The sequence below is a fragment of the Notamacropus eugenii genome, assembly GCF_028372415.1.
Source record: "Notamacropus eugenii isolate mMacEug1 chromosome Y unlocalized genomic scaffold, mMacEug1.pri_v2 SUPER_Y_unloc_4, whole genome shotgun sequence".
Lineage (NCBI taxonomy): Eukaryota > Metazoa > Chordata > Mammalia > Diprotodontia > Macropodidae > Notamacropus > Notamacropus eugenii.
The window spans coordinates 321,460-338,601 of record NW_027325142.1 but is presented as its reverse complement, the minus strand read 5'-3'; the positions used below and the strand labels follow the sequence as shown (position 1 = coordinate 338,601).

The 17,142-nt window shown below is 38.1% G+C and overlaps 1 protein-coding gene across 4 annotated transcripts in view; it reads left to right on the top strand.

Moving 5' to 3' along the window:
* The window catches only part of LOC140517012 (P2R1A-PPP2R2A-interacting phosphatase regulator 1-like), a 54,076-nt gene extending 38,319 nt beyond the window's left edge, over positions 1–15,757 (top strand). Inside the window, exons 8-10 of one of the 4 annotated variants that reach the window (XM_072627848.1) lie at positions 4,289–4,353; positions 6,121–6,217; positions 14,768–15,757. In XM_072627848.1, coding sequence (XP_072483949.1) covers positions 4,289–4,353; positions 6,121–6,217; positions 14,768–14,918 — 313 coding nt within the window. In that variant the 3' untranslated portion in view covers positions 14,919–15,757. Of the gene's footprint in view, positions 1–4,288; positions 4,354–6,120; positions 6,218–8,979; positions 9,314–14,767 lie in introns of those variants that run through there. The other 3 variants (XM_072627849.1, XM_072627851.1, XM_072627850.1) reach the window with 3 other exon arrangements.
* The last annotated feature ends 1,385 nt before the right edge of the window (positions 15,758–17,142 follow it).

Here is a 17,142-nt window from a genome sequence, read left to right as displayed (position 1 = left end):
TCTCCTCAATTTCCAATTCTTGGTTACCACAAAAAGAGCTGCTATAAATATTTTTGTACATGTGGGTCCTTTTCCCTTTTTTATGATGTCTTTGGGATGCAGCCCTAGAAGCGATATTGCTGGGTCAAAGGGTACACAGTTTCATAGCCCTTTGAGCATAGTTCCAAATATGTCTCCTAAAGGATTAGATCAGTTCACAACTCCACCAACCATGAATTAGTGTTCCAATTTTCCCACATCCTCTCCAACGTTGATCATTTTCCTGTTTTGTCATGTTAGACCATCACAGAGTTGTCTTGATGTACGTTTGTCCAACCAAAGGTGATTTAGAGTATTTTTCATATGACTATAGATATCTTTAATTTTTTCATCTGAAAACTGCCTGTTCATATCCTTTGAACATTTAGCAATTGGGTCATGACTTGTATTCTCATAAATTTGACTCAGTTCTCTAGGTATTTTAGAAATGAGCCCTTTATCAGAGACACTGGTCGTAAAAATTGTTTAGCATTCATTTTTAAAGCTGAGTTCCAAAATCTCTCCCTTCCTCCCTCTTCAACCCTTTACATTAAGAAGGCAAGCAATTCGATGCAGGTTATGCACGTCTAGTTATGCAAAACATATCCATAATAGTCATGTTGTCAAAGAAAACACAGACAAAAAGAAGTATGTTGCAATCTGTATTCCGACAGCATCACTTCTTTCTCTAGGGAAGGTTAACATTTTTCATCAGAAGTCCTTCAGAGTTGTCCTGAATCATTGCATTGCTGAGAATAGCTAAGCCATTCGCAGCTGATCACCTCTTAGAGCATTGCTGTTACTTTGAGCAGAGCACCTTTCATTTTACATCAGCTCAGATACGTCTTTGCAGGCTTTTCTGAGAGCATCCTGCTCACCATTTCTTATAAAGCAATAGCATTCCATCATAATCACATACCACGGTTTGTTCAGCCGTTAATGAATTGATGGGCATCCCCTCAATTTATGATTCTTTGTACCCAGAAAAGAGCTGCTACAAATATTTTTGTACATATAGGTCCTTTTCTTTTATCCCTTTTGGGATTCAGACCTAGCAGTGGTATTGCTATGTCAAAAGGTATCCATGGTTTTATAGGCAGAGTTTATAGGAACTTTGGGCATAGTTCCAAATTGCTCTACAGAATTAGGTCACAACTCCACCAGTAGTGCATTACTGTCTCATTTTCCACACATCCCCTCGAACATTGGTCATTACCTTTTTCTGTCCTATTAGCCAGTCTAATAGGGATGAGGTATCCTCTGGATTGTTTCAGTTTGCATTTCTCCAATCAGTAGTGGCTGTAGATAGCTTTGATTACTTCATCTGAAAACTGGTCATATCTTTTGATCATTTATCAACTGGGGAATGACTCTTATTTTTATGAAGTTGACTGAGTTCTCTATATGTTTAAGAAATGAGACTCTTATCAAAGAAACTTGCTTCATAATGTTTTTTCACAGTTTCCTTTGCTAATAATATTTCCCACCTTCCTATCTCCACCCCATTTATTCCAGTCTCTTTCTCCTTTCACCCTGTCCCTCTTTAAAAGTGGGTTGCTTCTGACTTACCCCTTCCCTCAATTTGCCATCCCAGCTATCACCGCTACCCCCCTTCTCTCTTTTCCCCTTTCCCTCCTACTTTCCTGTAGGGCAAGATAGATTTCTACACCCAGTTGAAGGTGTATATCATTCCCTCTTTGAGCCAGTTCTGATGAGAGTAAGGTTCACTCCCCCTCACCTTTGCCCTTTTCCACTCCACTGTAGAAGCTTTGGCTTGCCTCCGTTATGTGAGATAATGTGCCCCATTCTACCTCTCCCTGTCCCTTTCTTCCAATCCATTCCTCTTTCTCACCCCTTATTTCTTAGGTATCCCTTCATATTCAACTCACACCCTTGTGCTCTGTTTATATATACTCCTTCTAACAACCCCAATAATGAGAAAGGTCTCATGAGTTATAAATATCATCTTGCAGTGTAGGAACACAAACAGTTTAATCTTATCTTTTTTATGTTTCTTCTGAATCTTGTATTTGCAAGTCAGTTTTTCTATTCAGTTTTGATCTTTTCATCTGGAATGCTTGAAAGTCCTCTGTCTCATTGAATGTCCAACTATTCCTCTGAAGGATTACATTCGGTTTTGTGGGGTTGGTGATTCTTGGTTGTAATCCTGACCCTTTTGTCCTTGGGAGTATCATATTCCAAGCTCTCTGATCCTTTAATGTAGAAACTACTAAGTTATCCTGACTGTTGCTCCACCGTACTTGAATTGTGTCTTTCTGATTGCTTCTCCTTGCCCTGGGAACTCTGGAATTTATAATATTCCTGGGAGTTTTCATTTGGGGATCTCTTTTAGGGAGTGATCAGTGAATTCTATCAATTTCTATTTTCTCTTCTGGGTCTAGAATTTCAGGGCATTTCCCCCCGATAATTTCCTGAAAGATGATATCTAGGCTCTTATTCTGATCACAACTTTCAGGTAGTCCACTAATTTATAAATTATCTCTCCTGGATCTATTTTCCAGTTCATTTGTTTTTCCAAGGAGCTATTTCACTTTGCCTCCTAATTTTTTTTCATCTTTTTATTTAATAATTTCTTGGTTTCTCTTGGAGTCATTAGCTTCCTTGTGCTCCATTCTAATTTTTAAGGAATTATTTTCCTCAGTGAGCTTTTGGACCTTGTTTTCCATTTCTTCAATTCTGCTTTTTAAAGCATTCTTCTCCTCACCGGATGTTTTGGACCTCTTTTGACATTTAGCCTAGTCTGTTCAACTCTCTTACCATCTTTGGGCTGAGAGCTCCAGACATAGCCACCGCTGCTGCTGATTGATTCACTCCTAAGTGCTGCTCCAGCCTGTGCTGGACTGTGCTCCTCTCTCACTCTGCTGCAACAGCAGACGTTTCCCGCCAGAGTTCTACGTTGTCATGGGCTAGAAATATGTTTTACTCCATCATTTTGTGGAGAATTTGTCGAGAGTCATTTTTAAAGGTATTTGGAGGGGTTTGGGAAACAGCACAATCAAGAGCCTGTCTTGGCTCCACTTCCCAGGAAAGCTTCCTGATCATTACAAAAACAACTCATTTTTAATTTTTCCATTTACATCATGCATATGTTTTTTAATGTTTCTCTTTATGTCACCTTCTATCAGTTCATCCAAGTCCTCCTAAGTTTCTCTTAATTCTTCATATTTGTTTTCTTTTCCATATTTGCTTTCATATTTGTTTTTCTTATCTAGTCATTCCCAAATTAGCGTACTTACATTTTGTTTCCAGGTTTTTTTGCTACTCCACAAAATGGGACCTCTCTTTGTGACTTTAGCCTCCTTGGATTTCAATTCATAATCTTAGGCTAGGGGTAGGGAACCTTCAGGGGGAAAGGGAAGCCTACAGGTTAGGTTCCCGCCCTGACTTAAACAGTCTGGCAAAATTCCAGGTGCTTTTTTTCTCGGTGGTTGGACCATTCCTAGTTTATTTAAAGCTGAGGTGGACCACTTTTAAGAAATGGTAAAACTAAAGTGTGAGTGTCTCCTTGGACAGCCAAGGTAAAATGAAATTTGGGCTCAGGAAAGCTGAGGAAGCTAAGGAACTGACAGGCCTAGAATAGTAGCAGTTTCTCCATTATGAGCAATGAAATACAGGGCATGTGGAATAAATAATAATTGAAAAAAATCATTGAATAAGGCCAGAGAGTGAGGAAAAACACAATTTTACCATTTTAACTACAGATGAGATAGTATGGATGGGTTTGCATTCTCTTTATTGGTAGAGAAAAAATTCTACATTGATGTGATGCTGGATGTAATATCTTACCTAGCATAGTTGTCCTTAATGATTTCCAACACAAGCGCATGTTGAGCGTTTAATAATAAAATGTCTGATACACTCAAGTAATGCTTCAGTAACATTTACCTAATTAAAAATTGAATCCAGCACAGTTTGTTTTCTCAGCCAGATACTACCTAGCTTCTTTTGCTTAGAGTTTATTTTAAACAGTATAAAGCATCTTGAAAACCCGAAGGTTCTGTTTCAAGATTCATAACCTTGAAATAACTTTTTAAAGCATTTTTAAGGGAGCAGTGAAATATGAGAAATGGGCTACATAAACCATAATTATATGATTATGATTAGCTGATAGACCTGGAACTAGAAACTTTTCTCTGAATTGTAATAACTTTTCCTTTGTCTTATAACTCTATTCTTTTGTTACTACTGTTATTTCTAATTATTAATGACATATCTACCACTGAAATTATACTGTTACATATAATTTTAGCAGAAGAAGCCACAGTCCCGTCAACTGTATTAGACCAGGGATTCTTGGAGCAGTGAAAAGAAAAGGTACTGTGTGTATACCCGAATTTCAAAATAGAATTGTAAAATTTATTTAGAACACATTTATCAGTCTGTTGTCATTCCATCTCTCCCTCTGCAACTCCAAACTCTCACTGCTCATCTTTACCAGGACCTTTGGCCATCACTGTTATTCTCTTCTCCTTTTCCCATCTTGACCATTTTATCTCTATACTGTTTTCTTGCGTTCTTTGTCCCTTATATTGCTGTGCCAGGCCGCGAAGCCTTTCACTATCTACTTCTTTTTTCATTCCTACACACTCCAAATTTTTGTTATCTAGCCTCAGCTGGGCCCTTTCTTTAAGTGACTGTCCCACCTCAGCTTTCCCAAAATGTTTCATCTCTCCTGAAACCTCCCATACCTTTTCCTTTCCCCATATTCTTAGCTGAGAACCTTACCCTGTGTTTTTCTTTGGAGGAAAAAAAAAAACGATACCTCCCTCTTCACTACTTTTCATATCACATCACAGAGATGCTTTCTTGCTGCTGTGTTTGCTTTAATCTCTGCCTCATGTCAAAAGGCTGTTCTCCTTGCCAATGCAGTAATGCAACTAATGCACAACTGACCGCATTTCATCCTGTCTTCTCTACAGGTTTCACCCTCCATCATTCATAATAGTAATAATAGCTACCATTTATATGGTGCTCACTTGTATGTGTCAGGTACCATGCGTAAGCATTTTAAAATTAATGTCGTATTTGATGCACACAACCTGGGAGGTAGGTGCTATTATTATCCCCATTACAGAGATGAGGAGACTAAGGCAAGCAGGGCTTAAGTGACTTGCCCAAGGTGACCATGGATGATAAGTGTCTGATGTTAGAATTGAACTCACATCCTCATGTCCTCGGGCCCAGCTCACATATTCCATTCTCTACACCTTTCATTTAGAAGCATGTTTATGAAGGCATGAGACAAGTCTTTCATTAAGGATTTGCTACATTTAAATCTAGAATAGACTCTTTTGACACCCCCAAATCATGTCACCTACACTTCAGTCTATTCTTTCTCTGTCCCAAGAGAACCCTCTACCATCCTTCCCTCCCTCTTTCCAGCTGTATCTCTTTTATATGTACATGGCTTTTCCTATACACGCTGGTGATACCTCTATAAACAAAAGAGCCTCTAACCTCAACAAGTTTAAATTTTAAGCATTTTAACAAAAAAAAAAAGTATTAAAAATAAAGTATTATAAATCTGGGAAAGTAAGTGTAGATTTGCTGCCCGTTTTTGATTACAACAGTTGCCAGAGTTTGTTTCTTTCCTAAACCGTTAGCATCCTACTCCTTTTCAGCTATCTTGAAAGTCAAACCTTCAACGGACTAAAAAAATAAAAGGTCACCTTCAAAAGGAAACTTTCTTTGTATACTTGCTGTAGTTGCTCTAATTTTCTCCTCCTTGTTTTCTTTATTGCCATATTTCCTTCCTTGTACAATATATCAGAGACTGTGGTGTTGTAGCCTAAATGTAATTAATGCATCCACTTTAATTTGTTTTAAAAGACTTTTCTACTTTTAATCTGTTTCTTATTTTCTGCCCAGTTGTAGCTTTAAGTGCTCTGGGAATGACGTGACTTAGTTTCGTCTAATTTATTTTAGTTTCTTTTAATGTTTTTACTTCACTTAAATTTTTTACTTCCATTGCTTTTCCCGGTCTCATGAAGTGATTCCACTTACAGTGATAAAGAGAGAGGGAAATGATAGACAGATAACCAAGCAGATTGTGAGTACTTTTTCATTGCTACTCTCCCACAGGTGAAATGGATACAGAAGATCAGCCAAAGAAATCTTTTCAAGGCATAACCAACATGCTTTATTCTGATGTTACACATCTGTCAGAGCTAAATGCATGGTGAGTACTATCTTTGATTGATATTGATTAGATATTAATCAGTAAAAGAATTTTTTGAAAGCATCCTAGTTTGAGTTTTTTCAGAAAAAGCTCAACTCCTGATTTCTAATATGTGAATACAAGATCTGACATTCAGTACAGTCTTGATTTCACTTGCCCTTGACAAACCCAGCATGGGACTTACCTTCACCATCCAAATGCTTACACCTCTCACAGACAGGGATAACTGAGTGCTACTGGAAAACAACAATGGTTGCCAGCTATTACAGAACATTTCTTTCATTCCTATCTGTTTGATACACTTTCTATGGAAACTATTTCAAACTTCCTCCTGCACCCCCTGCACTCTTCCTTCATTCTCAGTAGAAGTCTTTCCTAGTTTAATTGAGCAAATATTCCTCATCTCTCCTGTCCTCTAAAGCACATCTTAGCAATAATCACAAATTCCACGTGTGTGAATTGTACATTATTAGATACTACTAGAAAAAAATGTGTAGCAAATTCCTTCTAAGGACAAAAGATCACCTACTGCAGTAATTATACTAGTAATAATCATTAATTTGATAGCCATTCGACTCTCCTTTGTAACTTGCTTCAACAAAAACCAATCGCTTTCATCTTACATACTCAAAATTGTATGCTATATCATGTCCCGTCATTTACTTATTAGTATCATGCCCTAAATCATGAATAATAAAACATAAATGCAAACCAAAGCCACCTTGTGGTTTTACCTCATGCTCTGCAAATTGACAAAAACAACAAGAAATGGCAATATTCGATGTTGGGGTGTGGGGATGTGAAATGATAGGCGTCACAATAATACTTTATTGGTGGAGTTGTGAAATGATCTAGCTGTTTTGGAAAGCAATTTGGAATTATGAAAATAACGTGACTTAAATATTTGTACCCTTTGAAAGGGAGGTTCCTTTACTGGATTTATATATGAAGGAAGCCACTGATAAGAAAAGATTTCCCAAACACCCCCAGAATAATTACAACAGCTCTTTTTGTGATAGCTAGAACTACCTGGAAATCAGCATTTCCCATCAACTGGGAAAGGGCTACACAAACTGTGGAATACGAATGTAATGGAATACTGTTGTGATGTAAGAAGTTATGTATGATGAATATGAAGAATTATGCAAAGATCTGTATGAACTGATGCAGAGTGAAGCAGAGTCAAGCAAAGAGTACATGCAGCAACAGTAAATGGAAAGAAAGTGACAAACCAAAAAACTCAAAAGTAAATGTTACAAAATGTGATAAAACTCATAAGATGAAGCAGGTCTCAAATGAGGAGAGAGGAAAACCCACTGCTTTGTGGAGGTGGAAAGACCACAGTTTTTACACATTGCGTGTTTCGAGATGTTTTTAAATCCATTAATCCAATGTGCCTGATTTTTAGAAAATAATTATTTGTTAGTCAGGATGATTCTCTAGACGGAAAGGAAACAATTATTTGTTAGCCAGAATGATTCTCTAGATGGGAAGGAGTAAGGCTACTTGGGATAACTTCGATGATGTCAACAACACAAGATAGCAATAGCCAGTTTTCTTTTTTTAATAAGATCTGAATTTCTTTTTTATTTTTCCCAGTTACACACAGAAACGATTTTAAGCATTTCTTGTTACATTTTGAATTTCAAATTCTACCTCCCCCGCCCCTCCCACCCCCCCCCCCCCCCTGCAGCCCCGTGAGACAGTAAGAAAACTGGTGTATGTTCTACAGGTGTAACCATATAAAAATATTTCCAGGGTAGTCATTTTGTGGGGGGAAACGTCGAACAAAACAAAGAAAACAAAGGAAGTGAAAGTAGCATGTTTTGGTCTATATTCAGATGCCATCAGTTCTTCCTCTGCATAGAGACAGCATTTTTCCTCACGAATCCTTTGGACTTGGATTATTGTGTAGCTGGGATGAGCTAAGTCATTCACAGGTGTTCATCATTCAGTATTGCTGTTATTGTGCACAATGCTCACCTGGTTCGGCTCACTTCACTCTGCATCAGTGCATGTAAGAGTTTCCAGGTGTTTCTGAAATCAACCTGCTTGTCATTTCTCATAGCACAATAATATTATATTCCATTATAATCATACCACAACTTGCCCACTCATTTCCCAGTTGATCGACATCCCCTCAATTTCCAATTCTTAGCCATTATAAAAAGAGCTGCTATAAATAGTTTTTTGGAAATAGCTTCTTTTCCTTTTCCTTTTCCTTTTTCTTTTTTCTTTTTTTGGTTTAAATGCCCTTGGGACACAGACCTAGATGTGGTATTGCTGGATCAAAGCTATGCACATTGTTATAGCCCCTTGGGCATAGTTCCAAAGAGCTCTCCAGAATGGTGGGATCAGTTCACAACAGTGTCCCAGTTTTCTCACATCTCTTCCAACATTTATCATTTTTGTTCTTTCATCATAACAGGCAACCTGACAGGTGAGAGAGGTGGTACTTCAGAGATAAATGTATTCTGGAAATAGTTCAGGGATCGAGAGCAGTTCAGATCTGCTGCAAAGCAAATGAATACTTTAATCCCAAAATATTTTGCCACCACACTGTTCACAATATTTACGAAACATTTCCTTGCCTTTAAAATTTAATCCCCATTTTCTGTGCAGGTTTTAAAGGCAATCTTTTCATGATGTCTCAATATATTAGCAAGTACAAATACTGTGATCCTGTCCCCCATTTATAGGTGGGAAGTAGGTCATGGAGAGAGAGTCACTTGCCGTAGGACATAAAATTTACTTGTTTTTAGGGGTGGAACTGAATTGTGAGATCAAGTCCAGTGCTCTTTCCAATATGTCTGGCTGGCTCCCAATCTGATCTTCAAGACTATGAATCAAGAGCAAAAGAAATGCGGATCATTCTTCTCAGTGGATTACAGTTTACTATTTGTGCAAATCCACAATCCACCCTGTTCTAAATAACAATCTATTTCCATGCCTCAGAGTTGTTTTGTGCTGGGGCTTTGTATTGTTCTAAGAACAGTAATCCTCCACAGAATGAGTTCTTTCCTAGCCATGTAAGGTTTATGGGTTTTTCATAGTTTTGTAAAAAATAATAATAAACAGTAATTATCCAGACCTTCACTGATGTTCTGTGCTGAGCTCTGCATTGTTTTTCCCTCCTTTCTCAGTGAACTCAACATCTGGCTCATTCTTCCTCTGATCCCAAGCATTGCTTACATATTTAAGGGATTCCAGTATACAGACTGATGTCCCCTCAAACGCAGTGGCCTCTCTCTTGCCATAATTTGCACATTCACTTCCTACCCAGCAACAAGCCACAAGTCTTCTACTTACATGATCTAGAATCCTTAAATTTCTCTCTGGGTAATAATTTCCTGTCCTTCCACCTTGGCTTCCACCTCATAAATCTATTCTGGACTTTCATTAGGATGTGAAGTCGTCCTGTTACTCAGTGCCCTCCTGCTAAATTATTTCTCGTGCTCTGACTTCATCTTCCTCCCTCTGAAGTCTAGGCATTAAACATAAGCCATTCAATCAAGTAAGCGCTGTCCTTTACCAGTGAAGTAAGTTTTCTTTCTATAATCTTTGTCTATGCTTCTTCCCTGAAATTTGTTTTGTTCTTCTGTCTCTTTAGCACTTATGTAATAGTGATGACAGTGGGCACCTTTGCTTTACCCTAACCTGAGTAGAACAGCTTCTGCTTCTCACTTTCAAATAACACTTTTCCTTGGCTTTAGAAAGGCTATGGTCACCATATTTATGAAGAGTCTGTGGTTATTCTGTATTGTGAGAAAGGGATTTTTTTATTTAATGAGATAATTACATATTATCTTACAGTTTTTGTCATTCATGTAGTGTGTTATGTTTATAGACTTCCTGCATTGCTCTTATAAATCCAGATCACCAGAAAGTTAGAGGATTAGCTACTCCCTTCTCCCAGTGTTCTCTCGCAGAAAGTCCTTAAATGAAGAATTACATATGAAACATAAGACAGTTAGAAAATTATTGCCACACGACAAGCAATAAAGAAGACTAAAAAGGTAACAGCCTTAAGAATTAAAAGTGGAGAATTAAAGCAAAGCAGCTAAGAATGGAGAAATACTCACTGGAACATTTCTGAGGTGCCACCTTACACCCATCACGTTGGCCAACGTAGCAAAAAAGGAGAATGACAAATGCTGAAGGGACTTGTTGGAAAGTAGGTGCGTGGTGTATATTACTACAGGTGTATCGTTGATAGAATAGTGTAGCTATTATGGAAGGCAAGTTGGAACTGGGCTTGAAATCTATTAAACCGCATATAGATATATACATACACACATACAGACATACATAAACACATATATACATGTCTGAACACACATATTTATACATATAGGTCTAAACATTATATACACACATTTTCTATATATGAAACCTGTACATATAAAACTTTATCAACTGGGGAATAGTTCTTTCTTTTATGAATTTGACTCAGTTCTCTATATGTTTGAGAAATGAGGCTTTTATCAGAGAAACTTGTTTTAAAATTTTTTTCAGTTACGTGGCTAATTGTATCTCCCTCCGTGCAACTCCCGCCCGCCTCCACTTTAATTCTGTTCTCAGTCTTCATTCACCCTGTCTCTCCTCAAAATACTTTTGCTTCTAACTACCCCCCATCTGTCCTCTCTTCTCTCACCTCTCCCCTTCTCTTATTCCCTTCCCCTCACTCACTCACTCTCACCTCCCCCTCTTCCCCCCTATGGCACCTACACCATATCCACAGTGCCTCCCGTGCTCGTGAATATGCTGGTGCAATTCTGAATCGTGAAATGCAACAGATTCTACTCACGAAAAACAGAACCAAAATATTTTTGTTTTGGACACCAGAAAGCCATATCCATCATAGTAACAAAAATCTTTATGCAATAACAAGGTAGAGAGCAGCTTCCCACAAACCAGCTCCATTAAGCAAATCAGAAGCATGCTTCCCTTAAACAAAGCGCCCTTCTCTCACTTGCAACCAGCTGCCTGCTTTTAGGGTTCAGTTCTGATTGCTCTCTCACTAGCTTGCTCTGCCTTGGCTCTGCCTCTTCCTGTTCCACTCATTCAGCAACCTTCTCCCATCACAGCCTGCTTGGGATTTCACGTGACCCAGGCAGGTGAGTTGGACCTATTAACGAATGGTAAAGATCTTCCCATTTAAATGAGCGTGATACCCTCCACTGGAAAGACTTTTTCTTGCCTCTTTTGTGTGGCATATTGCCCCATTCTACCTCTCCCTTTCTCCCAGTACATTCTTCTCTCACCCCTTAATTTTATTTTTAGATATCATTCCTTTATATTCACCTCACACCTATGTCCTCTGTCTGTACACACCCCTTCTAACTACCCTAATAATGAGAAAGGTCTCGTGAGTTACAGACACCATCTTGCAATATAAGAAAGTAAACAGTGTCACCTTATGATTTCCCTTTCTTATCACCAACTTACATTGTTGTAAAAGTAGCTAAGTGTCATAGCAGATACAGTGTTAGGTCTGGAATCAGGGAAACCTGAGTTCATCTCCCAAGTCAGACAAGTCACTTAATCTTTGTCTGCCTCCATTTGCCTAGTGGAAAGTTGAAGTAATACATTGAGCACCTACCGTCCAGAGTTGTTGTGAGGATTAAATGAGATAGTGTTTGTCGAGTGCTTAGCACAATTCCTGGCTTATAGCAGCCGCCCTAGAATTGCAAGTTTTTATTATTAGAGGATTGGGTGGTAGTGCCTTTAAGAAAAAGGGGAAAGTTGAGATAAGGGATATGTTTAAAGGGAAGAATAATGTGAGGTGTCGTTGATTTGCATGGGAATATGGTGATGGCTTCCTAATTGGTTTTCCTTTCTCAAGTCTCTCCTGTCTCCCCTCTGTCCTTCACATAGCCATCAAACAGATTTCCCTAAAATGCAGGCCAGACCACATCACTCTCTCCAAACGACAGGAGTTTCCTTCCATTTTCAAATATAAATTTGGTTTGGCATTTAAAGCCCTTCACCAGCTACCTGCAACCTACCTTTGTAGCCTTATTTTGTATTTTTCCCCTTTTTCATCCTCCTCCCACTGGAATTTAAACTTTCTCCCTGGTAGCCTGGTGTTTTGTAGGTGAGCTTTAGAGAGTCAGCAAGCATTTATACTTGCATTTTTAAATATTCACTATATGCAAGACATTATAATAAATACTGAGGCTACAAAGAAAGGACAAAACATGGTTCCTGCTCTCAGGGAGTTCACAGCAGGGAAACAACATGCAAACAGCTATGTACCTTTAAGGAGTGGGTGTGTGGTTGTGATCTAAATCAAAGATAAACCTCAGAGGGGAGAAGGGAGAGCAGGAAACAGCAACAGCCTCTTGAAGAAGATGCATTTTGAGCTGCATCTTGAGGGAACCTGGGAATTAAAAGGGAAAACATTCCATGCATAGGAGGCCTCCAGTGAAAATGCACACAACTGGGAATTGGAGTGTCATGCATGAGAAACAGCAAGGACAATATAGTTGTGTCATTGACTTTGTGGAAGCAGTTAGGTGTGAAAAGACTTCATTACTTTCAAGCCAGCACTCCTCAGTCTCTCGTACTGTTTCAACAAAAGTAATTCACCCTGGAATCACACTCCACAGTACAATCCAGTCCTGTACTTCACACACTGAAGAGACCCTTTGCCCCTAAGTCTTCTGATGGGTTGGTTCTCTAAGAACCTCGGTGTTAAGGAGGAGCCATGTCTTCATTCCTTGGCAAGTGCATTTCTGAATCTCCCACACTATATACTGACCGCTAACGATAAGTTCAGGGGGCACTCTAGGAATGCTGGGTTGCCACTGGAAAGGGTGAGTCCTAGTGTCCTGAAAGAAATTCACTGAAACAGGTGTCTGTTAAAGAAAGACATTTATTGAGGTGACACCCAGTGGGCCTGCTCCCCATGAAGTACAGCCCTAATGGGTTCTACTCCATGTATGAGACAGAGTATAGGTGGTGGGCCTGAGGAAAGCAGATTAGCTGTATTCTACATACAGTTTGACGGGACAGAGAAAAGGGGAAAAGGAGAAGGGAGAAGGGTCAAACACAACTCTGGAATGCCTGGAATACCAGGTAGGCCTGAGGTGTCTTTGTCATACATACAAACATAAGAATATCAGGTAAAGGGGTGCTTTGTGAAAGCACACAGTTAAGTCCATAATGGGGGGCTTCAGCGCATGGTCTCTTTTGATCACTCCTCTGATTTTGCACATCCTGTCAATCTTACCTCGTATCTCACATCTTGTATTCATGCCTTGAGCACTCTTTTTTACCTCATCACCTACACAGAGTAACATCATTACTCCAACTCCTTTCCTTTTTTTCCCCTCCTCTTTATGTGTTTTCTCCACCTCATTAGGGTGTAAACACCTGGAGTTCAGACACTTTCTTGCATTTGTATTTCCAGTGTTTAGCACAGCACCTGGCACATAATAAGCATGTAATGAGTGATCACTGACTTCACTTGAAGGTCAGAAAGGGTAATATTGTGAAGGGCTTTAAATTGCCAGAAGACTTTATATTTAATTTTGATTAAAAAAAAGGTGGTAATTTATGGAGGAGGAGGAGGAGGAGGAGGAGGAATAGGTGACATGGATTACAAAAATCACTTTGGAGGATTTGTAAAGATAAATTTGGGGCAGTTAGAAAGTTATAGCGTTGGTGGTTATTTGAGTGGAGAGAAGGCGGCGCATACTAGAGTAATTGTAACAGGACTACAACTGATTGGTTACGGGGAGTGATTGTAAGTGATGATGCCAACACTTCGACTGGGTTAGAAATGGGAAGTTATTTCCATGGGAAACTGAGAAAAGGAGAGGGTTTGGAGGAAAAGATAAAAATTGTGACTTGGACCCATTGAATTTCAGATGTATCTATCAGACAGGTTATGCAGGTGATTAGATTTGTTAATTAGAGAAATTATCTGCTTAGAGATGATTATCAAATCGGTGGAAATTCATGAGTTCAGCAAGCAGTTTTATTACGTAGAGATAAAAAAATGAGAGCTCCTAGGACAGACACATCCAGTAAAAAGTACTGAGGAGTGGGGCAACATCTGGGAAAAGAATCTGGAGAAAGCAATGTCATGAATACCTAGAGAACTGAGAGCATTCAGGAAGAGTAGATGCACTTCATAAATACTTTTTTTATTCATTCACTCCACTGCACGGTGCTGCCACTTAATTACTGGAGCAAACAAAGGAAACTCTTTCTGTCAAATCTTATGATTACCTTCCCCCTTCCCTCCCCCCCGCCAAAAAAGGGAAATCCTCGTAAAGTGATTAAATGTGTAAATTGTACCAGCTTAGGGATCAAATACTTATTTGAGGGAAAAGAAAAGGGTATTGTCAGTAGGATGTTCAGCTTTGCTAAGCAAACACAAGAAGAAAAAAATTCTTGTTTGTCTTGAAATTGTTTTCCTTTTAATTTCACTCCAAATGCCTTTAAAGACAATTGCACTAAATATTTTTCATCATATTTGAATTATTTAGTGGGGCAAATCATTTCACACATCTCAGCTTCCGTGCCATTTATTTCTTCCAGTCTGTCTTCAGATACCTTTGATGGAAATAATCCCCCTGCTGAATCTTCTTGCAGTTCACCAGCTAAAGTCACTACGACCACTGATTCTCTCATACCACCTTCTGAATCCAGCTCTCCATTTATGTCAGTAGATGAACTTATATCTAAGTGATCCACTATCTGAGACTTAGTTTTTCCAGTGAGGAGATATCATCCTGGAGTGAACATGAAAGTCTGAAAACAAAGGTTTAGTTATTTCCTACGTGGCTATACTCTGTGTCTTTGGATTGTTGCTGTATTTTTTTTTTTAATTTCCAGAGAACTTCACGATGTTTTCCAAAACACAGGCACGGAGTATTAAGAACACAAGTTTTCTTTCTAGTCACCTATGACGAAACAAGGAAATGGATACCTCGTTTGGTTTAAAAATCCATCGGATGGGTTTTTTAAAAAAATATATCAGAGTACTTCTGTAAGCCCATTAAAACTTCACTGCTGTACAGTAAGAACTCACAAAAACCATCAAAGAAAAATTACATGACCTTCCATAGTTTCAATGCTAAGTGAACTTTGTTGTATTCTAATTTTTTTCAGCTCATTTCATTGTAGGCAAATATTTATTGAGTGCTTGATAGAAGATGTTCTCAGTACAGTGAAAGTCATGACTCTAATGTTATTATATAGCTTTTTGATGACTCTTAAAATAATTAGCATATTCAGTTACAGGGAACCCCCTAATATTTATTTATGTTTTTATGCTATGAATACACGTATTTAAACCACTAACTACTAATTTAAGTTGCTAATATTTGTTGTAAATATTGTCCCTTCATTTTATTAGTCTAGAGTTTTATGAAGAAAATTGATTCTGATAAAATACAGTCTTTAATCCTTTTCAAAAAGATTTTGAAAATTATGTACACTTTCACCTAATGGGTATTTTAAATAATTATTTCATTACTGTAGATAAGGCTAGATAAGAAATAAAAAAAAAAGAAAGAAAAGAAAGAAATTTGCCTTTTGGAAGGTGATTGTTGACAGTTCAGATGACTATATTACCATGTCCTGGTCTGATATTTCCCCCTTACTCCAGAAATCTTGGATGTGTCTTTTGATTTGGGGGGTGGGAGGGGGTGTGGGGGCAGGTGATACAAACAGTAAAAATGAAAATAAGAAACGAGAAAAATAATTGACTCAGGTTCCACTCCAACAGTCATCTGCTTTGAACAATTTTGAATTTTTATGTATGTAAAAAGCCAATTATTAAAATTGTGTTCTTAAAAACCAGTATTTTATTATTTAAGAAGCTGGTAAGGCTTTTTTTTTTATCAGCTACAGAGAGAATAGCTTGAATAAAAAGCCAGTTTCCAAGCACTTTTTATACTGACACAAGTATTACAGTAGAATAAAAAAGCCAAACAACTGAAGGTGGTGCCAATGAAGATTTGAGATGAGAACTTTGCTGAGCTTATATATGAGTTTTCGTCATAACAGGATTTGTTTTTCCTAGTTTTCCAAGTTCAGATAACTTCTTCCCTAGTCAGAATTAAAAATCACATGTAAAATCACATGTATGACTTACTTAAGGTGTCGCTTATACTACTCCATTGTTGTCTATGCATTTTTGTTGTAAGGTTCATAGGTGTTGTGTTATAGACATATTTAATAGATGAATCCTTTACTTAGAATTTTTTTTACATCATTATTCAGGCCATAAAGTTATTTAATATTACGAGCTAGTTGTGCTAAGGTTTTATATTCTTGTTATGTGAGATTTACCAAAGGTTTGCTTTTCTTTCTCTTCTGGAAAGGCTATTTAAATTGTCTCTCTTACAAGCGTCCTGAAATAAATTACAAAGGGACAAGGTCAGGTTTGTGCTACAGATTTGTTATACTTTTCCTCTTACATGCAAGGTGGTGTTCCCCCCCCCCCCCAAATTCCAATAAAAGAAAAAATGAAAAGCAACTGCTGTTTTTACTTAAAAATTGTATTGACATCATTGTTTTTATAACCCTCCCTCTCCTTAACCACAGGTATGCTGTTTCTTCTTACAATGAATTTTTTTTAAAATGAAGGGAAAAGAGCAGTTCTTCAAAACCAGTCAGTATATCAGTCATCCAGTTAACTCAATAAAGCATAAACTATGTACAAGTCATTTTCTAGCTTGACGTTTAAAAGCAGTGGGTACCGGGTGAGCCTGGAGTCAAAAAGGTTCCTCTTCCTGAGTTCTAATCCGACCTCAGGCACTTATTGCAGTGTGACCTTGGGCAAGTCACTTAACTTGCTTATTATTATAATATAATAAGCTGATTATTAATGCTTATTTGGCACAGCGCCTGGCACATTGAGATCTCTAGAAGTGCAAGGGTTCTCAAGTAAGGTTTTCTGTAGGAGC